Raw genomic sequence first — 22,993 nt, 5'->3', positions numbered from 1 at the left:
CCGATCCATCTACTGATCCTCCTTCTACCCTTGATTCTTTTACTACTCATCCCTCTACCACTGAAGACGTCGTTGAAACCCAACGTCTGAGCCCTGCGCAACATCGTTCTGCCAACGTGTTTGGACCAGACGGTGCTCTTAACTCAGCTCAATCCGCAGTTTCAAGCTCGTCTCGTTCTACCTCCAATTCGTCCACGACTCATCCTCATACCTTTGATCCATCAACTCCTAATTCCTCCACCGAAGACGCTGTTGAGAACACACAGTCAAGCCTTGAGCAACGCCGTCCTGTGTACGCCTTTGAAATCGACAGGCCTTTGATCTCGTCTGCGCACTTCTCGAAGCCCATCATGGCTGATTACAACAAGCCTTTGCCACTCACTCCAGGCGAGATTGTGCGATCCATGTCAACACATCATCAGCAGCCCTCTCAGCGTCCCTCTCAGCCTCGCGTTTCAGATTCACACACCACCTCGGTTGCTGCTAGACCAACAGGAGTCATGAACTCTTTGTCACACAGCCAAGCCAGCCGCGGTGCCTATCCTACCACGAGAGCCTCTGTCCCTGCCAGACACCGATTCTTGCCGCCCTGGGCTTCCGGTGATCAGCACGCCGCAAGCACGGCAGATCCGCAGAAGCCTACCGAACACCCGTCTCCGTGAGTTCCTTCTTTCATGGCGACAACTGTCTACTGACTATGATTTAGGCGTCCTTTCTGCCTTGGTACGAGTACTCTGGAAGATCCATTTATAGATCCACCAGCACTTACTCCACCCCCTCGACCCTCTGCACCCGTCCCTTTCAATTTGTCTGCCAGCGATGCAGCTGGTCACCGTGGTACACAGGCACGAGAATTCCTGAATACGAGTACTCTGGAAGATCCATTTACAGATCCACCAGCCCTGACTCCACCCCCTCGACCCTCTGCACCCGTGCCTTTCGATTTGTCTGCCAGCGATGCAGCTAGTCGCCGTGGTACACAGACACGAGCATTCCTGAATACAGGTTTCTACGGCTCACAAGGCACACACCCAACCGCTGGGCTTCAACCCCCACCCCGTCCGAAGCTTCGACGTGCTACACTAGCCTTTATTCCACCTCCACACTCATTTGTCCAGATACCAGTCAGCCACGTCGCATCGAATGCTAGTCTTCGTAGCCCCCAGGCTGGAACGTCCCCAAAGACTGGTCATGGTCGCTCACAGGCAGCAACAAACTTCAATGGCGAGGTCAGCGCTGATGGGAGCGCAGTCGACGACCGTTGGGCTCCTGCTCTACCTGTATCAGCTGCTGGAATCCCAGGTGCAGACCATGCCGCAGGGGTTCCTGAAGCACAACATGCAGCTGGGTCGACATGGTCCATGAAGAAAATTGTCAGCTTTGAGGAACCACTTGAGTCGAAGGAAGTCAATGCCGAAACACCAGACAAACAACAACATGACAACAAGACTAGAGAAGGTAGCATGAACAAACTCAGAAGTCACCTCAAGAATTCGAATTTTTTCCCCTTCTCCCAGCCCAGCATAGAAGAAAAGGTCAATGCGTGGATGGAGACAGTCGAACCTGACGCTGAAGTCATGCCTTACCAAGAAGATGTCAATGAAGCATTCGGACATGACTCAGAAGAAACCGACGAAGGAGCGCGACTTGAGACCGAACCAGTCAAAGACGAACCAACTTCTGAGATGAAAGAGGAAGAGGCCGAAAAGGGGTTGACGCCTGAGATACAAAACTCTCATGAAGAAATGGCGCCTGAGACGGAAGAACACGACCCTTCCCCGGAGCCCCCGCCCTTGGTTTCACTTGATCCAACCAACCAAGCCCGAATTCTGTCGACGTTGCAACTCATGCTCCGAACCACGGCAAGCAACTTCCTCGTCAACGAGGCCGGGGCCGGCAGACTCCGCCCCGAGACAATTCGGGGAGTCCAAGGCGAGTGGGCAGCCTCCGGCGGCCGGCGGCCGGTGCTCGACTTCCTCTACCCAACCGACCTCCAGGTCAAACTTGTCACTGCAGACCGCCGCAGATTGATCTTCGGGGCGCCCAACTTCAACAACTTCGACTGGTTGCTGGAGGCAACTCTCGAGCAGTGGCTCGAGATTGCCACTCACATGGACGCCTGGAACTACTGCTCGCCAGACAAGGAGATCCTGGCATGGATCCACGGACTCACCACAGTCCTCACCATGCTCAACGCCCCCGAGGCCAGCCTCGGGGAGTTGAGGGCTGTGGCGGTCTGGGCCGTGAGAGTGATCGCCGCGCGCAAGGCGGCCGGTCTCGGGCGCACTCTGTAGGGGCCATCCCTACATGAAGTGCCTCCTGAGTCCGAAGTTCACCTCTCCGCCATCGGTCCCGCTCCGGGGCGCGGTGGTGGGTGGACTCCGGGGATCACTGCTCTTGCTGGTTGGGTTGGGTTGGGTTGGGTTGGGTTGGGTTGGGTTGGGTTGGTTGGTTGGTTGGTTGTTGTCGGGGAGGGTTGACCAAGGGCCAGGGCAGGCCGCCACACTCACACGCCGATGGCGTTCTGGCCGTGCGTGCTAGTCAAGTGTGGTGGTCGGTCTTGGTCCTTGGGTCGTTGTCAGTGTCAGTGTCAGTGTCAGTTTCGAAGCCATCTCGGTTTGAGATGGAGGACGCTCCGGCCGTGGTGTCCGGGTGCGTTCCCAGTCTGTTTAGAGTAGATAAAAAAAACCTTCAAACAGACAAACAAGACCCCCCGGCCCCCCAGTGCCTCACGTTGTAGAATGAACGTGTATGGATGGAGACAGTGTGAATTTCGACGCGTTCTGTCCTTCTTTTCTGCTCAATGACCGGTGTATCTTCACTAGTAGAATCTGTTGTGGAACTGAGCACCGTTGTCCACTACAAGGTCAATATTCACCACAAGGTCAATACAGGGCGGACTATTCATTCAGCGCCCCTGGTCAGGTACTCTTGATTCCGGTGGGCTTGATCTCTCCAACGATGACCGATGCCCGAGATGTGAAATACAGTGGCTCAGGCAGCAAGGCTGATATTGAAGCGGCATCTGTCCGGGCGGATTATCCAATGTCACCTGCATGTGGAATCTATTTCGAGCGGGTAAGCAACAACGGGCTGGTCTGGAATGCACATGCTTCGTAGCAAAACAACTTTTTGTCATTGGTCCTTTCTTTTTTTAATTCAGGCAAACATCTCTTTACATAAACTCTATCTTGATGGACTGGGACGGTTCATTATCCTGATCCGCATCCTTTATCCGACACCCGCCCAAGTCACGAGAAGCCCTGATCCTGTGCGGGATCCATGCCTGACGCATCTTCAAACTGTGCACAAGAGTTAGCGTCAGGGCGATCATCTCGGCCGGATAGGCAAGGAGGTGATTGAACTTACCTCGACAAATCCAGACAGAGTAGCTAGACCTGTGTAGAACCTCACGCATTCTGTGATGAGAGGACGTATTCGTGCATCCGTTTTGCCATTGACGCCGCTGTACTTCTTGAACACGCCCACCATGTTTGCCCGGTACTCGGTGAGGAATGTGCGCGCAAGATACTGGATCTGCTCGTTTTGCGCGCCGCGGGAGAGGAAGGTGGAAAGAAGCACGCGTAGAGTCGAGGATAGGAGCACATAGTATGTGTGGAGGGCAGAGGTGATGGACTCGGCTGCTGCTGTAGTCATGTACATCATGTCGGTGTCGTCAGCTTCGCCATTGGAAACCATTGAATTGCCGAGATCAGGATCGGCGCGGAAGAGCATTGAGTCGCGCGCTGCAGTCATCAGCCCGGCGTCGAGGACTGCGCTTGCGCCTTCGCGCGTGCGCGATATCTGAAGTAAGAGAAGCATGCGTGCTTCAAAAATGGACAGCAGATAAGGACGATCTGGTCAGAGAATCATTAGTATATCGAGAGCAAACAGACCGGCACTTGTGCAGGAGAGGAGTACTTACAGGCTGGGTCCGAGTTTTGAAACTCAGCCGAGATGTGTTTGGAAGGTTCTAGGAGAAGTTCAAGTGCGTTGGCCTTGACAAGCCCGTTGAGGATGTAGTTTGACTTCTCCATCCGGGCTAGCGAACTAAGCAGTGCAAGAAGATTGAGTGCATTCATTCGACACGAATCCACGGCATCTTCCGCATCGTCGCACACGATTTGGACGAGGCGCTGGCTCGCTGACCGAATGCAGTCCATACTGTTTCTCCGAGCCTTCGCGTTCGCATCTGTCCCGCTGCTACTCGATGCTGTGATTCGAGCAAGATATTGCGAACAGATACTATAGAAGATTGTTCGGAGGCTTGGATTGAAGTTGGTCCCGGGTATTCCCTCGATTGATGCACGGAATAGTTGGAAAAGCCTCTCCGTGATGAGGTTGTCCGTATGAGTGTGGGTCGGCGTCATCTTGGAAAGCGAAAAAAGTAAGGCGTCAGCCGCCCTTGCGAGTTCGACCACATCGGCCGACTCATCCACGATCAACCCGTCGAGCTTGGGCAAGAGTATCTGGAACATACGTAGGATAAACTGCGACTTTGCCGGCTGGTCCATGGGACAGGTGTCGATGATAGTGATGACCATTTCCACATATTCATGCAACGCGTCGCTTCTAGATTTGTGTGCAATAACCCACCGGTTGCGAGCTTCCATCGTAGCCAGTATCCGATCAGCGTCGGCGATCAAGATCTGCTCGTCAATCTTGTTGCTTCCTGGGCTCTCGATCTGCTTTTGCATCAATTCCAGGCGGTAGGCATACAGCGATTCACGCGTTAGCTTGACATCATATAGACTTGGAGCGCGGTCGGATTCTTCGGTGAGGTAAGCCTCGAAGTCGATGCTGCCATAGAAGTCGGAGCTTAAGTCGAAAGACGCGGATAGATCGAGCTCCAAAAAGTCGAAAAGGGCAAAAACATCAGGGTTCGTAATGAGGGTGCCGTCAAAATCAGTGGTCTTTCCTTGCAGTGTAGACAACGCCTGTCGTAGTGTGGTCGACAACTGTTCATGGGAAGCAGCCCTCAACTCTGTGGTAGTGTAATTATACAGAGACGCTCGCAAAGCGAAAAACTCGGCCAGGGCTTCGGCAGATGTGCTGTACCAAAAAGCGGCGTGGAGCACAGTGTTGCCATCCCAGAAGGTTTGCTGGGATATGATAGTCTGGCTGAGGTATTGTGACTGGAGAAATTGGAGTCTGCGAAGCTGACCGACAACAATAGACATTGACAAGGGCGAAGTCCAAAGCTGCCTCATGACACGCAACGCTGCCGTCTTGATATGGATCAGCCACGATAGTATCACACCGTCTTCATTGTTAGGATAGTTCTGAATGAGGTCGACAACAGAATGAAAGACGGAGCTCCCCGCGTCAATGGAGTCGGAAATGGCCAGACGCTCGCCTAGTCTGTTAAAGCCAAGCAGGAGATGGGCAAGAGTGGGAAGCTCTGGCTGTGCTTCAAGGCAGGCGTTGAAGAATGCCAGTATCCCGTCTTTGATGAGGTAGCTCATGGACTCAAAGCCGTCCTCAAGCTCTCGGAGTTCAAATTGCAGTCTGGAAGACATGTTTCTGGCGACTAGGTCAAGCTCAAAGCCAACACTTGGACCGAGCATGTCCACTATCCTTCTTGCACGACCACGAACAGGGTCTGTCATAAGAAAGTGGTTGTTAAGCTTGGGTGAGCTGGAGAGCTTCTGTAACAACGTAAGAGCGCGGAGCGCCAGTTCGGAATGACTGGTTGCGGCGTACTGGCACAGATTTAGTATCACTTCCGGATGTGCAGCCACACAATCTTCAAGGGAGTTGACACTGGATCGTGCGAAAAGCCCTTCCTGCATCGACTGGGCCAGAAGGATTGGTTTCACGACATCGAAATAGGTCGGTTGTAGATCAAGGACCCGGTTGATGATATCGATGGAGCGTTGTAGGCTGAGGACCAAGGGCGAGTCAGGCAAAGCGGATTCGATGGCCTCTGTAGGCACGTGTAGAGTCTCCATGAGTCCCTTGGTCATCTCAAGGCTCAGTATCCACTGCATCAGCCTCGCAAACGGACTGCGTTGAGCGTAAGTGGAGGCAATTGGTGCGTCTTGTGAAGCGTCGCGCTGAGCGTTGGTACGATCTGCCATTGCCACATAGTCTTCATTAAAACCGTCCAGGCCCACAGCCACAAACTCCAGGCAGTGGAACGAGGCAATCGATCGTTGTAGTTCATCATTGATTTCCGGGACTCGTTTGACGAAGATTTGACCACAAACAAAGTCGATGTATGGCTCGATTCCTGGACTTCTGTAGGATGACCCCAGGTCCCTTGGAAAAGGAAGCATATCGACGCCCAGGCCAGTGGATGGGAGAGCGACGGTTAAGTCGCGCAACAGCACAACGAACGAGTCGTATTGGTCAAACGACACTGCAACTGAACTGAGGGTATTCTGCAAGTCGAGAAGAGTTGGTTTAGAAGGCTGGGCAGGCTTGGTCGTGGTTAATCGAAGTATGTCGTGGCTATTAGCTGCCCAGTCGTCCAGGAGTTGCCAAAGTAAAGCCGCAGTTTGCGCAGTCTTGTCTGTCAGCAGAGCATCCAGAGTCGCAAAGACACTCGCCCTCAGATAACTCGGTATCGGACCAGAGCTGAGACGCAATAAGGATTGTGGAAAAGCTGGTGTCATTGTACTGAGGATATACTCCCGAGTTCCACTAGGCTGTCGGCTCAGATGGGCTAGCAGGCGCAGGTAGCAAGATAGCATTATGGGACTTTCTAGTTCGTTCATGTCCGTTGGCACGACCTTTCGCATATTTGGCAATTGCGAACTTGTAGCCCGCTCATGAACCTTGTGCGCGTATAGCTCGAGCTCGGCAAATATCTGCTGATAATTCATTGACGGGTTGCGACGACCTCTTGTCAAGGTAGGCTGTGATTCATCTAGTAGAAACTTGTGGGCCGCTTCAGCGCATTCCTGGTCTTCGGAGATAGAGCATAGGAGCTCACAGAAGGCGCACACTCGAGGAACTGTCTGCCGTCGGGATGCCCATTGAAGAAACCCATACAAGTTGCTGTCTGGATCGTCCCACCACTGTTCTGCAGCTTCAGGTCTCCCTTCGAAGGCGAACGAGATAAGAACCAGAAAGCATTCTAGCTGGAGCTTGCTCACGACACCACCTCTATGATCCGGCGGTAGGCCTTCTTGCATGGCGACCAATTGATTCAGTCGCTGGTCGTCTTCTTCAGCCTTGAGCTTCCGGATAGAATCGGGTAAATTCGAAATGAATGCCTCGATGAAATTCTCCAGAGATTCCATGAAGTGTAGTCGGAAATAGGATGAGGTTTGATCGCCGTCGAGAGCGAAAGTTGTCTCACTAAGAAGCAGTGCCACAAGTTCTTGTCTAGCAGGATGTCGCCACACATCCAAGTTCATGCTTGTGCATATAGCAAGCATGAATTCTGAAGCATCCTCTCCCAAGGCCGCCTTCACAGTGATCGCCCGCTTCTCTGCGTCTGCACCGTGCTCGGTCAAGTCTCGGAACTGACCGCTATATTCGACTGTCCACCAGAGGCTCAAAATGGCACGGAAGGGGCGAATAGCTGCGGTACTTGGATCCTGGGGTAACGGGCCGAAGAGACCATCCAGGGATGCACAGTTTTCCTGAGACAGCTGGCTTCCTGGCGACCCGTACTGCCGGAACGCAGCCGAAAACGCGGGAAGGTAGTGGATCAAGCCAAATTCAAGGCGATTAAAGCGCTTGACAGCATCATTGAGCTTTCGCAGATCCTCCGGATTGGTGTAGTCGCCCTGAAAGAGAAACGCGAGACTGCAGGCGAGAGCTTCATGTTGTTTGAACAAACTGTCCCTTTGAAACTCGAGGGTGGCATAGAACTCGGAACCTCGTCGCTCGCCCAACACTGCTTTGCTCTGGAGCGCATCTGCAACCTTTGTTTGAAGCTTCTCGATGTCCTCTAATGTACTCAAACATTTTCTTGCAAACCGCGAGCCATTGCCAGCCGTGGTGCCTCCCCCGTCAACCTCGAGTACTTTTGCAACGATGGTCTGGAAGAATTCTCGGATCTCAGGCTCCATCTCAGGATTGAGAGACTGTTGAAGCGTGATCCGCAGACATTGAAGTAACAGGTCTCTTCCATTGTGGTAATTGCTCACTGCGTCCGTCACAAATGTATCGCTTGTTCCTTTCGAATCGGCTTGCATCTGTATGAGGAGTCGGCCGGCTTCGATTTCGTCCAGCTCAAGGGTTGTGGCAATTGCACGGCTGATATGTTTGAATTCATCATTGACTGCATATTCCAGGTCGCCGACAGTGATTTTGCCTGCGATTTCACAAGTCAGCAGTTGCTCCAAAGAAGAGCCGGGTGGTGGCATACCATTGTTGTAAGCGTCTCGATCGTACGCAGTGGGTGTTGGTTTGTCGAGTAGCTTTCTAAAATCCTGGATGCTGTCCTCTAGTTCCAACGACAGACGCTCGATGTTTGCGAGGCGGGCTTCGGCGAAGGCAACGAGGTCGGAATGAAGATATTGTAGACGGGTGAGGCTCTCCATGGTGGAAACATCACAAACACACCTTATCGACACATTAGACGCGTCGGGCAACTCTCTTGCGCGTGTCGGGCATCGAGATTCTTTCTCTTCAAAAGAGGGCAGAGAGGCACGCAGGTTGTCAGGCTGCCCAAAGAAGTTTAGCCTGTGCCAAGCAACCTTCACCCGATTGAACGATGAACCACCGCAGTGACAGCGACTCCGTCTGTCTCAGCTGCCAGTGTTCGGATACTCCTAGTACTACCAGTCGCCACGAACGGATTTTACATTGACATACGTGTACGGCCGATTTGGATAATTGCGTGTCGGTGGTGACGAAACCCTGTCAAAGATGAGTCTGCTCTCCCCGCTGTCTGTGGCATCGTGTAATCGGAGGCATGGCGGACGTCTCGATTGTTTCGGCGGTTGGTACGTCATTGAGCCCTGCAACATTGCCGTTCTGTCCAGCCTTGTGAACTGACATGTCATCTTAGCGAGGCTCGAGGCGTCTAGCCAGGACGAGAGAAACAAAGGCCTTGATGGTAGGACAATGTCTCCTCTTGTAACTCATCTAACAGCATTCGCACAGATCTCAAACGCATCCTGAGCCGAGTAACGGCTTCTTTCCAGCGGTAAGGCTCTCGCACCGCTTGGTGCTAGATTCTGACATTTGTACCGCAGCAAACGTGGCAGACCTGCACATGCACATGGCGAAGCCAGGTCCAAGGGAAATGAAGAGGACGATTTTCACGTCACCTTTGAGCTGCTCTACAAAATTGTGTCCAAGCAGAAGCCAGCATTTCTTCGGGCGGCCAAGCCCACGGCAAGGAATAGTGCTACATCCCGCCTAGAGGCCGCTGCTGCCGCCTTGCGTCAAGCGGTAGAGATTAGCACTCCATTTCTCAGGTTCAAGACAGCTCTTTCGGTACTGGATCATATTGTTGATACACTTCCCACTGCTGATGGATCCTGGTGTGAGCCACTGGTCAACGACTACCTCAAAAGCTTTCGAATATTGCTCGACCATGCTCCACACGTGGAACACATGCGTCGAAAGCAATGGCAGACTTATGTGGACTTTGCCTTGGGTGCATTATCGTCTGTTTTGGATGATAGTGTGCCCGAGGAGGACGCTACACATAGCCAAGTTACAAGCACGGCTTCGAGCAGGTACCACTTATCAGTGCGTGTCAGCCAACGAAGCGGTCGGGCGAGTGGGAAAGATGTGGCCTCCCATGCCGAAGAGATTATTCTGGCTTTGAAGAACCTGACTTCGGTGACGAACGCTCCGATCATGACTCGGGCTTCCGCTATTGGACACACTATGGGTGAATTTCTGGAGACTGCTGCGAGAGCGCAAGAGGTGGCTTTCGAAGTGCTACACGACGTTACGCGTTCGTCCTTGACCGAAGATGTCGCGCTCACACAGAACCTGTTGTGCGACCTGATGCCAGCGATGCGGAGACTGTGGTCGCGATCAGCTTTGCTTCGAGAACGAATACTCGGCATATTGTTCCCTTGCAGACACCTGTTTCTTTCCTGGGTTGAGCCATGGCCTTGGCGCGACATACCAAGTCTCAAGCACTTTTTAAACACTCTCTTGAATGAGTACAAAGGAAGAAATGCACGAGACCTGCTACAATTCGATGACATGCAACCTGTCGTCGCAGGAGAGGACGGCCCGATGCAGGGAAAGCAGTTTAAGCCGGTGCAGGACTCAGCAAGAGCGGTGTCCTGTTGGATGACGTTGTCTGTCATCGCCAGCCTTCTCTTGGCCTCAAGTCGAAGGGTACGACCGCCGATCAACGATGATGCCGCAGAAGATGCCCCTCAGAAACGACAAAAAGTCCAGGTTCCCCTAGACGAGATCCTGCAGCTTGCAGTCGAAGGTGTCGGCCAGGAGAAGCTGATCGCTTTGCAGGTCGTCTTCTTCCTCCTTAATGAACCTAGGCACATTGAGCAAGACTCTCTCCAAGAAGTGTCAAAAGCTGTCTCTGACCTGTCCCAAGAAGATGGTAGCATTCAGACGTGGGTGTATCTGATTTTTGCTCGCCTTGCTCTTTGTGATGACTTCACGAGGCAAAGTCCACCACTTCTCTGGCACCAAATATGGGATGCGGCCCGGAGAGCCATCTCTGTAACGACTACAGTAAGGGCTGCATGCCACATGCTGGAGGTGACTATCACTTTAGGACTCTTACCCCCGGCCATGAACGGCACCCTTGTCGACAACGCCATCTTTGGAGGAGGCAGCAGTGGCCCTTCCAGTCTGACCGACACTGCACTGACGATGTTCACAACTATTTTACGTGCCGGGATTCTAGACAACCAAAGGCATTTCGAAGCCTTTTGTGTCAAGATCATCACGTGGCTCTCTGCTCGCTGGACTCTTCCCTCGGCACTTGATCGTTTGCACAATGCACAGATTGCTTTCCACGCAAGACCGGTCTATATGTATACACTACTGGTGACCATGTGTGGAAACCCCGACTCGGTACAGTGCGGTAATGACTGGTCTCCTTCTCATCAACTGTGGACACTCTCATTAGAGGCGTCGTTTCGTCTGGACTTTTTGCATTACCTTCTTGGGATCCCTCAGCAAACCGGACACACTGAGTCTAGGAGAACACCCAGTACTCATCAGCTTGATGCATCAACAGCTGCTCGCCTGGTTCGAGCGATAATGGGACTCTTGGCGGGACGACTGAAGGAGTTCGTCGTTTCATGGGAGGCGATACACGCCGAGCGAAGTGTAAATATTGGAGGCGACATCGTTGATATCGTTGCAATGGCCTCCATTGTTTCATCTGCCTTCTGGATCCGTTGTGGTCGGGCTGAAAGTGAAGCGAATCCCCCCACACTTTGGTCTGAGAGCCGCAAACTTGTCATAGATTTCATACTCCAGGAAACCGACAGCACCTCTCAATACATGGCTGCCCGAATATGTGGTTATATCGTGAACCTTCATCGCCAACTGGACCGAGCAGAGGTCGAAGTGGATTCCGACGAATATCGGTCCATCATAGAGTCGGCGTTGCAGCTAACTAGACGTTTCTTGCCACCCGGCGCCTCAGCAGAACCGTCCGATCAGGACCTCTCAGAGTGGGAGACAATAGCATCTCCAGTGTCTAGAAGGAGTCAAACCAGCATTGTTGCTAATGTCTTAAGGGTCGACCTCCCCCTCTGTCAGGATTTTGCAGCCCTTCTGGCGAAACATACGGTTGAGTTAACTACTATTCTGCAAGCAGTGAAATCGCACAGAGCGTTCGACCCTGCGGCCGCTGCGCAGGTCGTCGATGAGATCGTGGCACTCGACCCGATATCGCTCATCGCTGCGCGTGGGGCCGTCCAGGACTTTCTCAATTTGAAGACAGGGATTACACGGGTGGACGCTCATCGACTTCTGACGAGACTTGCAAAGTTGTACCTCGCAGAAGAGGCCTACGAAAGGTGCGAGTCCGTGCAATGCTTCTGTTTGAACGTACTGCGTGGGCTTGTGGATCTCTGGGCGCCAGACGACGAAGACGACGACTTGGCTGCAGTTGCCTTTGATATCTATGAATGGTTCCTCAACACTGTCTTGGGCAGAAACATTGCATCGCCAAAAGTGCTTTCTACAATGGTGGAACTGCTGGATGTTCTGATGCGAGTAAATCCGTCTTATGGAGGCGAAGATTTGCCGTCTCCCAGAACAAGCCTTCTGAAAACCCTCCAAGTCAGCGATTCCTCAAGCAAGTATCGCATGACAGAGAAGTTGTCTCACATTTTCGAGAAGTATGTTCTCGACCAGCATGAGGCCATCTTTGACGATATTGTTGAAAATCTGCCCGCTGATCCAGACAACAAAGAAGGCATCGCAGTGCGCCTGTATACAATTGCGCACCTTGGCTCTCGATGGCATACAGTGTTGCGACGAGCAACTTACCATTTGTTCGAGACGGTCGCCAATGTCCCTTCTACTACATCACTCGCGCGTGGTTGCATCGACTCTACCTGCAAAAAACTCCACATTGAGCATCCCAGTCGACTTTTCAAGTTTTTCTCGCCTCAGATCTTTTATACCTGGCTATCGAAAGAGACGCTGTCCCGCATGCCTTTCCGCGCGTTTGGATATGATACATTGAGCGAAATGGCCCGTGACAACATTTCCGAGCTCACGGGACAGATTGCACTGCGCGGGTTCAGTCATGCTGAAGAGCTGACACGACTGGTTGGACAGGACTGGAATTCGTTGCTAATTGAGGAGTTTGCTTACGTCGAAGCGTACACTCTCTCGTCGGAGACCAGCCTACCAAACCAAGACCGTCTGTATGACGGGTCCGAGAAGCTGGTGAGGAAGCAACTGGGAGCTGACCGCTATTTGCAGCTGCTTCGCTCAGCCCTTCCGGATATCATCGCCCGCCTCATCATATCGCTCAAAGACGACCGGGGCATTGACAAGGCCTTTGAAAAGAGCCAACAAACGGATGTACTTGCCGCGTGGAAGGAAATGGCCAGTTGTTCTTCTCAGGACGTGCAGCTACCTCTTTCTCAGCAGCCCTGTTTCCGGGCAAGGTGCCTTCTGGACGAGGTCAACTACATCTGCCTACGACTGGATCTCCAGCCGAGTGAGCTCTGGTCTTCTGCATTATTGGTCCATGTCTACCGACAGTTGCTTGACAAGGCAAGGCCCGCTTTTGGGCCTTTGCATATCTGCAACATCATCCGGAAGCTCAGGATAGTAGTCAGCCTGGCAGGGTCGATAGCCTTGGCTGGGTACCCATTGGAAATGCTACTTGACAATCTACGGCCTTATTTGACCGTGTTCGACTGCGCTGAAGACGCAATGGGCATATATCGCTACCTACTACTCCATGGGGCGCCACATCTCCGCGGCCGTATCTCTTTCACGGCAGGCCTGGGCGTAGCTACCTTTGCCTCTTTGACAGGGTTCATCGCTTCGCCTCAGGATAGCACTACACAAGAGAGCCACTTTCTGGCGACAATGACCAAGGCACAGGAGTTTCGAGACTTTTTAGGTCAATATCTCGAGGCCTTCGATCCCCACGATGCAACTAAAGATGCCCTGGTGACGTTTAGACAGGTTGTGCAGGACGCCAAAGCTATTTCGCAGGCTGGAAACAGCGCCCTAAGTACAAGCGAAGGGAGTCTGCTTCGAGCGCTTCTCTCAGACCGAAGCAGTGAACATCCGTTGCTGAGCGATCTGCATTTTGATCTCTCCATACAGATACTCTGCCGCAACTTTTCACTTTCGGCAGATGCCCAAGACGACATTCTTGGTGACGATCTAGAAGCAGCTCGATTCTCTCCTACTTTGATTTCAATACTGAAGAGGCTCCCTTTGGACGAGGCCTTCCGCATCTGGGCTGCTCAAGGAATCGGGCGAGGTTACATTACCCGTGGACTGCACTTGAATATAAATGAAATTCTTAGAGCTGGCCAGTCAATGGTATCTTTGACGGGTCACGATCTGGATGCAATGGCTTCTTATACAGGGATTGTGCGATATCTCTCAGACCTGCTGTGGAAGGCAGACTTCACCACCTCAACCGTTGCTGAAAGCACTTTACAGCTTATCTTCAGTTCGCTCAACCCTGCGACTGAGCAAGCTTTGCTTGACCCGGCGTTCGACCGGAATTTGGTGAATGGACTGCGATTCCATACCTTCCCTTGTCCTCCCATTCGGGCTTCTTCATATCTCGCGCTTGAAAAGGGTCTTGACACTCCGAGCAGCATACTCCTGAGCGACCAGCCTCGGAAATGGGCTGCCGTACTGCTTCAAAGGATATGTCAGGAATCGGCCGACGACCCTGTCTTAGCCTTTGTCGATCCTCTCATTGCGGCGATCCCGGATTGCGTTGATATACTGTTCCCCTATGCCGTCCACATTGCCTTGCACAGTGAGCTCCATAGGGCTCAGGCCTTCAAGGAGAGCCTGTCACAAAGCTTTTCCCAGGCTCTTTGTATGGAAGGACAGTCAACAAAACAGGCTCAGCAGTTGATACTCAGGACAATCTTGTATTTGCGAGAGTGCAAGATTCCTAATGAAGACAATAACGCTCAGCGGAATCTGTGGCTTGACATTGACTTTGGTGAAGCAGCAATCGCCGCTGCTAATTGTCAGATGTGGCACGAAGCCCTGCTCTTCCTTGAGTTGCAGAATTCTCAAGCTCAACTTCAAACAGGACGCTCCTCTCGCAGATCGATGAACATGACAGAGTCTGTACCCCTCGAGGTGGTATCCAGGATTTACGAGAATGTCGATGACCCCGATTTTTTCTACGGCAAACATGAAGAGTTTGATCTGCAGTCCGTTGTTCACAAGTTGACCCATGAAGGTGCCAGCCAGAAGTCGTTATCTTTTCAAAGTGCGATGCTTGACTCACAACTACGAATGAGTGACCAGGATTCAGATTTCAGCACTGTTGCACAAAGAACCGCCTCGACTTTGAGCACTGCGAATATGCAAGGGATTTCTGAAGCTGTACGCCAGTATTATGAAGGGCTGGGCAATATGTCACAGCTGACTGGGGAACGATGGGACGTCTTACCCAGGAAGGAGCCTGTCGGATATCCGACGAGCGTGCCAGATTTGCTCTCCGGCATGCTTAGCACCCCGAATACAGCAGCCCTAGGTCAAGAGTTGGATCGGTCTTTACTTGAGGTCGTGGATCTGATGACCACGGAGCTCGTCGACAAGGACTTGACAAGTAAACTGCTCTCCCATATGGCAGTCCTTGCCGAGGTGAAGCAGACTGTTGGGGCATCGACGGCGAAAAGCCTGGAGACAATCATAAGTGCAATAGAGGCAAGAAACGAGAAGACCAAATTCGCCGTGTAAGACTGGATTCGCTCTACGAAGACATTCGCTGACCATGACAGATTCGAAAAATTGTCCCCGATCCTGGTTGGGAGAGAAAGTGCCTTCACGGCCATCCGCAAAAATGCCAGCCTCCAGACTACACTGTCAGTCGGCTTCCCCGAAGCTCTGCTGTTTGAAATCAGAGTCGCACGTCAGTCTCTGCAAATGGCTTCAAACTACGAAGTACCTCAGTTTGGTTTGAATCGTACCATCTATCTGACCCAGCTCAGCCAACTGGCTGCCGAAGCAGGCCTGAAAGTCGACATCGCCGTTCAATACGATCTTGCAAGGACGTTCTGGGCCCAGAACGAAGTGTCCGCGAGCATCGGACTTCTCCAGAACCTCAAGCAACGCAATGACATGGCTAAGCAAGCCATCAGCGTCACCAAAGCCGATCTTCTGACCGATCTAGGACATAAAGTGGCGGAAGCGCGGCTTGAGAAGCCAGACGAGATCATAGACGGCTACCTGTTACCTGCTTTCAAGGAACTTCACGGCCGCGTCGTTGGACCCGAGGCCGGGAGAGTTTCCCACAACTTTGCTGCTTTCTGCGACATGCAGCTGCAAGACCCTGACAACTTGGACGATTTCACCCGCATCAGCAAGATCCGGGATCGGAAAATGCGCGACATTCACGAACTGGAACGCATGCACAGGAACGGGGATGAAAGGCAGCAGAAGCAACTCAAGTCCCACCTGACCCGGGCAAAGGAGTGGTTCAAGCTCGACGACCAGGAGTACGAAAGGGTGTCGCAAAATCGGCAGACACTGATTCTTCAGTGCTTGGAAAACTATCTTCTCTCCATGAGAGCCTCTGACGAGTATCCCAACGACACTCTTCGCTTTTTGGCCCTGTGGCTCAATCAGGCAGACAGCGAAGCAGCCAACAAGTCGGTCCGCAAGCATCTGAGCACGGTTCCGTCTTACAAGTTTGCTCCGCTAGTCAATCAGCTGTCTTCTCGCTTGTTAGACATACAGGACGATTTCCAGCAGTTGCTGATGGAGCTCATGTTTCGAATCTGTTCGGATCACCCATACCACAGCCTGTACCAAGTGTTTGCCGCGAGCAAGAGCAAGGCTTCGAGGGCAGACGAGGTGGCTCTCTCTCGGAATGCGGCAGCGAACAAACTTGCCGACCTCGTCAACAAGAAGAGCGTGTCTACAACAATCTGGGTGGCCATCCACAACTGCAGCATTTCCTTGTACAGGGTAATCCAGGACAAGCCATCGGACAAAGAACTCAGAACAGGATCCAAGTTCCAGTTGCGAAAGCTGCCGTCGGCTCAGAAGCTTGAACAAATCCTGAGCACTTCATCTGTCAAGGTTCCTCCGCCAACAATGAACATCCCGCTGCGACCGGACCGTGACTATTCGGCAGTTCCGGTGTTCAGTAAGTTCGACCCTATGATCTCTATTGCTGGGGGAGTCTCGGCGCCTAAAATCGTCACCATGATCGCATCCGACGGGTCGCGGCACAAGATGCTGTTGAAGGGTGGAAATGACGACCTGCGTCAAGACGCGATCATGGAGCAAGTGTTCGAGCAGGTGTCGAATCTTCTCAAAGACCATCGTGCCACTCGACAACGAAACCTGGGCATTCGTACGTACAAGGTCATCCCTCTTAATACAAACGCGGGTATCATCGAGTTCGTCAAAGACACGGTCCCGCTGCACGACTTCCTCCTGCCTGCACACCCTCGCTACTTTCCGAAAGACTACAAGCCGAACCGGTGCAGAAAGGAGATCGCAGAGGCACAGAACAAGCCGCTCGACCAACGCGTCCGCGCCTATCGGACGGTGGTTGCCAACTTTCATCCGGTCATGCGCTTCTTCTTCATGGAGCACTTCCCAGATCCGGATGACTGGTTCTACAAGCGTCTCAACTACAGCCGGTCCACTGCGGCAGTGAGCATCCTAGGTCATGTCCTTGGCTTGGGCGATCGGCACGGCCACAATATACTTTTGGACGAGAAGTCCGGGGAAGTAGTGCATATCGACCTGGGCGTCGCGTTCGAAGCGGGCCGCGTGCTGCCGGTGCCGGAGGTGGTGCCGTTCCGCCTGACTAGAGATCTGGTGGACGGCATGGGCTTGACGGGCGTCGAGGGAGTCTTCCGGCGATGCTGCAACTTCACGCTCGATGCACTACGCCGTGACCAGGAAGCCATCATGACCATCCTCGACGTTCTACGCTATGATCCGCTGTACACGTGGTCGATCTCGCCTTTGCGGCTGCAAAAGATGCAGGAGAACCATGCGCAAGCCGACGGGCCGGCCGCCACAGGTATCTTGAACCCAGGCGACGGGGCCAAACGGGACGCAATCGGCGAACCGAGCGAGGCAGACCGCGCGCTCACCGTGGTGGCGAAGAAACTCAGCAAGTCTCTCAGCGTCGAGGCCACTGTCAACGAACTCATTCGCCAGGCCACGGATGAGAGGAACCTTGCGGTTTTGTATTGTGGGTGGGCTGCCTATGCTTAAGAAACCCTGTGATGGTGATGGTGATGGTGTCGATATGCTTGTACGAGCGACGATGGGATCTGACCTTGTCCAATCGAGGACGGTGTATGGTATGGTGATGGAGGGGACAGAAATGATGTTCCAAAAGCGAGTGGACGGCAGATGATGCAGCCCAATGATTGACGTTCTTACTGTTCTGTTGCCTTGTCTTTTCTTTCTATTCTATCTAGACGACTTGACGAATTCTGACCACTTGCTGAGTTTTCTCTTCTCTTCTCCTCTATTCTATTCTCCCCTTCTGCGTTCTTCTATATAGTTGTTCTCCAATTCTCCAATTAGCAAGCGAGCGAGCAAGCAAGCAAGCAAGCGAGACTTTCTGCAGCCCATTTGATTTGATTTGACAGGTTTAGAGTCATGCATACATACAACGGACATTCAACAGCTGTATACTGAGATTCCGAATAATATGGTCAGAGTATACGGAAGATCGGTAAGCTCTCTCTACACTTACTTACTATAAGGACAGACTCAGTGTCCATAGTATATGTATATATATATATATATATTCTATCGGCGATGACAGAGACAATATATATTCCAGGGGCGACGACAGAGCCAATATAGTCCATATATAGTGCCACTGGACAGAAATAGAACAGAAACAGAGCAGAAATAGAACAGAACAGAACAGACCATACCTATATATTATCTATATTAGCGTCATACCTTCAGAAGAGAAACGTTTGGTTCGATAGATTACGGACATAATGTACATGTACGTACTGCATGTCCGTACATATACGGTGTACTTATGCAGATGTATACTTTATAGTAATAAGCATATCTAGCGACGGAACGGGCAGGACAGAACACGACAGGACAGGACATGACACGACACGGCACGACAAGAGGCAGGCACCAGGCATACCGTTGAATTCGGTCTAGTCTACTCTGTTCTGCTCTGTTCTGCTCCGATCCAATCTAATCCAATCCAATCCAATCTGATGGTTGGTTATATTCAGCCACTCACATGGAATTCAGCGCTGCATAGTCTGCCATTCAGCTCAAACGGTACAGTATATAGAACGGTTGAACTAGACTGGCCAGCCTGGTCTGACAGGGCGAACATAGCAGGAAACGACAAGGTAGTACATGATCATCCAATATTCCAATACATTCCAATACGTAAAATGCATATTCTTACATTCCGGAAAAAAAGACAAATCCAATACATACATGCATGTTCTTACATCTCCCCGGCAAAAGACACAAATGGAACAGCGAGTCACATCATGGCAAGTAGGATCAGTCTCGACGCGCACAGCTGAACCTGGGGCCGTCCCACATAGTAGACTACCTCTGCCAACGGAGTCATTTGAGGGCCGAGAAACAGCTACGCCATGCATAGGCAACCTCATACCTCCCACCCATCATTCGCCCAGCGACTCGACCATGCCGACTTCTTCTCCGTCAGCCATGGCTTATGAGTCGTCGCTGTGGCGCCGGTGCTGGCGGAGGCGAATGCTTTCTTGTAGCCCATGTCCCATCGGTCCTCAACCTCCATGAGTACGGCACGTTGCGGTTGCGCGTGAGGCGGGATCGGGACTTTGGGTTTTGGGCGTCGACCTCGTGGGAGGCCCGTTGCCGCCGAGCTCTTGATGATCCCGCCCTGCTTCCTGGTAGTTGGGGCCGTGGATGTTGAAGTTTTGGAGGAGGACGAGGATGATGGTGTCTCGGGTAATGGTGAAGCGGATTCTTTTTCACTGTCTTTTATGATGGCCTTCAGTTCCTTCTCGTCATCGGTAATTTGGGCCCGAATGTAGTTCACGTCGCCTGAGCCGCCTAGGGTTGACATGACGCTTTGTCGTGGCGTGTAGATATACTTGTCCAAATCGATTAGGCCGTCTCGGGGGAAGGTATTAGGGTCTAAGAACGCCTCGTCTCCTTTGGCAAGTAGTTGGTTGATATCCAGGCTCTCTCCATGAGGAATCTTCTCGGGGTGGCTGGGCGTCACGCAGTCCATGTCGACTTCTTTGCGTAGGACATGGTCGATGTCCACGGCGGAGAAAAATGCGCAGGCTTGAGGAAGGTCATCGATGCCCATCTGCTGGCTGAACATCGCCCGGGTCCAGAGGTTGCTGATCTGCAGTGCCAAAGCTGCTCGGTACCGGTCCTCATGCCTGACCAGATACCTGATCTCATCGTGCACGGTGATGGCCAGGCGTGCATCGAGGTTGAATCGACGGACCAAGTAGTCCATGCTGATAATAAGCAGATGCAGATAGTCCACCCCTGACGATTGAATGGCCCAGTTGATACGCGAGGTCATGAATGAGCCTTGGTTGATGAATCGCCGCATGAGAGCTTCCGTGATGCCCGCACCCAGCACGGGCGTACGAGGACGCTCTTGCTCGGCAAACTCCTCGAGTTTGTTGAAAACAAACGACTCGGTGCCTCCTCTCCAGAAGGAACCATTCCCGAAGGCTTTGCGTCGCGTGCGTGTGCCCTTGGTCTCCTTGTAGAGTTTCATGGCAATCAGGTTCGACTGCGTTTCAGAAAGAGTAGGATTGAATTGCCGGAGGAGCGTTGCCGCAAATTTGAGACCGGCACCATAGATACGCCCATAATTAAACACTTTGGCATCATTACGCGAGGTTCCAAGGATCTTTGCCGTCTTGGAGTGAAGATCGGTCCCTGCGGCCTTGGTGCCTTCCAGGGTCATGAAACCTATCGCGTTCCCGCCGTGAATCTGGAATTGGGCATCGCCCACAAGAGATGCAATCCAGAGTTCTTCGCTGTCAACATCGGCGCCAACGAAGCAGTACCCAGGAGGTGCTTTGACCATGGCCTTCAGCTCCGAACCCACCCTGTTCGGTTTGGCGTTTGATGCGGTGAGCCAAGTATTCTCTACTGCTCGTCGCGTGATGGTGCCCATGGGTATGACCTGGGGAAGAATAAATCCTTGATCTGATGTTCCAGCCAAGCTTGGGTCTCGGTCGGCTTCTCTGACAACCATTTGAGAAGTGATCCTGTCTCGGGCCGAAATCCAGTAGGAGCATGAAGCGTTCATCTCCAATGCCTCTCTCGCAAGGGCGTACTGAGAGGACAAAACGCCGGACTCGAAGTACTGGAGATATCCCTTTGCCAATGGAGAAGCACAACGGGCAGTCGGGCCATCTTTGTGTGGGAGTTTGAAGTAGATATGGTGGTAATCGGATTTGAGGGTCGGATTGGCTTCTTCAGACATGTCGCAGCTGACAACATTGCTGTTCTCATATTTTCCAGCCTCTTTATGAGGTACTCGAAAAGTCCACCCATGCTTGTCAGACCAGACCAGGGGACAACCGTCCCAGGAAAGCTTCAACAACAGAGGAGCAATCCTTGTTCGGACCGTCAAGTTAATCGGAGAGGTATTGGAAGTGAATAGATCTTTGTACCAGTTTGGAGCGCCAGGCTTCTTCTGGCGAGCAAACGGCACAGGCTCTTCACCCTTCTTTTTGGTCTTCTTATACTTGATTTCCTGGCCCGACCAGTCCAGCTGACATAACCACGGATCATTGCTGTACACCTCCGGCTGTGCTTTGACTTCCAAAGCTGCTTCCGATAGTTCGACTAGTCTCTTTTCGACAGCTTCCAATCTTCGCTGATACGTCTTCTCGGCTCTTTCAAGGTATTCGTCCCAAGATTTGTCGACAGGCAAAATGACGGACGACAAGTGCCGGAGGGCAGCAAAGCTGACAGGGTGGGGACATGTCTCCAGGAAATTAGGAAAGACCCTTTGAAAAACTCGATGTGTGATGGCGACATCTGCGGCACAGTAGTCTAAGAGTTCCTCGAGTCTCTCGCAGATGCCATCCCGATCTAGTTCCCCGAAATAGTTTCTCTGGTTCTTGTCGATGGTGACGCCACAATGGAATTTTGCAACATCACGCAGGGAGTTGATGGAGCTTCTTGCAACCCAAAGTTCCTCCTCTTCCTCGCTCAGCATCTTGTTCTCGAGCATTGTTTGTAACTCGATTGAGCTGTGGTCACCAGACATTTTGTCTCGTAGATCTCGGTTCTTCTTGTGCTTCATCCAGGTTGGACGCTGTCGTGAGCACATGCCATTGACCGCCACATGCAGAGACATTGTGTCGATAAAAAAGTTCCGCGATTGCTTCAAGTCATATTCCTCTTTAACACGTGCTCTGTCGTACCCAATGTTGTGTCCGACGACAATTCGTGGCTTGGTCGGATCGCCCAAGGGAATGAGTTGTCTTGGATTATTTGTCTCGCCTAGCAACCAAGGTGATATCCACGCATACCAGGCGGTTGGACTTGCAGCAGTGGCCATGACTGCGAATGGTGTTTCCTTCCACATCGTTTCCACATCAAATGAGAGCATGGTCTCATCAGGCGCATCCACCTCTTCCGTTGTCATATCAGAATTGTATTTCGTCCAGCCGCTCTTTGACACCCATTTTCTGGGGCGTTGGGGGGTGTTTGCTCTCACAAACGCCTTGCCATAGGACAGGTACGGCTCTGATGCATCTAGACCCAGCTTCGTGAAGTGCTCGTCCAGGCTGGTTCCATGCAGTGGCGGCACATCGAGCCCGATTGCTGGTGTGTCATCTTGATTCTTCCCCAACAGCTCGTGACGTCGAAGGTGATCTTTGGACAGTTCAACCAAATCCGGCCGTGGCCTCGTCGCACCTTGGGGGAAGACTTGCGGATGGAGATGGTCGCTCAACTGCTGCACACCAATATCATTGTACCTGGGACGTGCGTCCCTCGCCAACTTTGCTTGCCCGGCGGTATCTGAGGGACGGTGCTGATCAGTTTCGCTTGAATGGTGTCGTCGCAGGATAGCGGCCGCTCGGAGTGCATATGCCTGGCGTATTCGGAATTTCTGGGAGGTTCTGATGTAGCCTCGCGCACATTGCGCGGGCGCAGGGGGCCACAGCATTTATATGATTGCAGTTCGTGTCAGCTCGACATTATGTCGCGACTGTTGCAAGCGAGCGAAGAAATCTCTCGATATGAGTGTTCAGGAGGCGGGATGAACGAGGCCACAATCGCAAGATGGCAGGGGTTGTATGGCTTATCATCACGTGGAGATAGCTGCGGGTATGTTAGAGTCGTGTAAAAGCGGCGGCACACTGTCTCATTCTCCTGGAACATCACTCTCGAGAAGAGCATCCTATAAGCCGAGGTAATCGGA

General features: G+C 52.3%; 4 protein-coding genes across 4 annotated transcripts; 2 read left to right on the top strand and 2 right to left on the bottom strand.

Moving 5' to 3' along the window:
• Positions 1 to 350: 350 nt before the first annotated feature.
• Positions 351 to 2,294, top strand: A1O3_04780 (uncharacterized protein; the record flags this gene model as incomplete). Its single annotated transcript, XM_007734908.1, has 2 exons — positions 351 to 658; positions 707 to 2,294. 2 exons carry the CDS (start codon positions 351 to 353, stop codon positions 2,292 to 2,294), a joined length of 1,896 nt encoding a protein of 631 aa, XP_007733098.1.
• Positions 2,295 to 3,251: 957 nt separating this feature from the next.
• On the bottom strand, positions 3,252 to 8,498 carry A1O3_04779 (uncharacterized protein; the record flags this gene model as incomplete). Its single annotated transcript, XM_007734907.1, has 5 exons — positions 3,252 to 3,302; positions 3,370 to 3,636; positions 3,697 to 3,857; positions 3,926 to 8,269; positions 8,324 to 8,498. 5 exons carry the CDS (start codon positions 8,496 to 8,498, stop codon positions 3,252 to 3,254), a joined length of 4,998 nt encoding a protein of 1,665 aa, XP_007733097.1.
• Positions 8,499 to 8,872: 374 nt separating this feature from the next.
• A1O3_04778 (uncharacterized protein) lies at positions 8,873 to 17,814 on the top strand (the record flags this gene model as incomplete). Its single annotated transcript, XM_007734906.1, has 5 exons — positions 8,873 to 8,903; positions 8,969 to 9,016; positions 9,064 to 9,106; positions 9,156 to 15,311; positions 15,357 to 17,814. The coding sequence occupies 5 exons, from the start codon at positions 8,873 to 8,875 to the stop codon at positions 17,812 to 17,814; spliced, it is 8,736 nt and encodes a 2,911-aa protein (XP_007733096.1).
• Positions 17,815 to 19,207: 1,393 nt separating this feature from the next.
• Positions 19,208 to 22,738, bottom strand: A1O3_04777 (DNA polymerase gamma 1; the record flags this gene model as incomplete). Its single annotated transcript, XM_007734905.1, has 1 exon — positions 19,208 to 22,738. One exon carries the CDS (start codon positions 22,736 to 22,738, stop codon positions 19,208 to 19,210), a length of 3,531 nt encoding a protein of 1,176 aa, XP_007733095.1.
• Positions 22,739 to 22,993: the final 255 nt, after the last annotated feature.

This window comes from Capronia epimyces (genome assembly GCF_000585565.1).
Source record: "Capronia epimyces CBS 606.96 chromosome Unknown aczIQ-supercont1.4, whole genome shotgun sequence".
Taxonomy (NCBI): Eukaryota; Fungi; Ascomycota; class Eurotiomycetes; order Chaetothyriales; family Herpotrichiellaceae; genus Capronia; species Capronia epimyces.
Note: the sequence above shows the minus strand (reverse complement) of the source record. Positions and strands in the feature narration are given on the sequence as shown.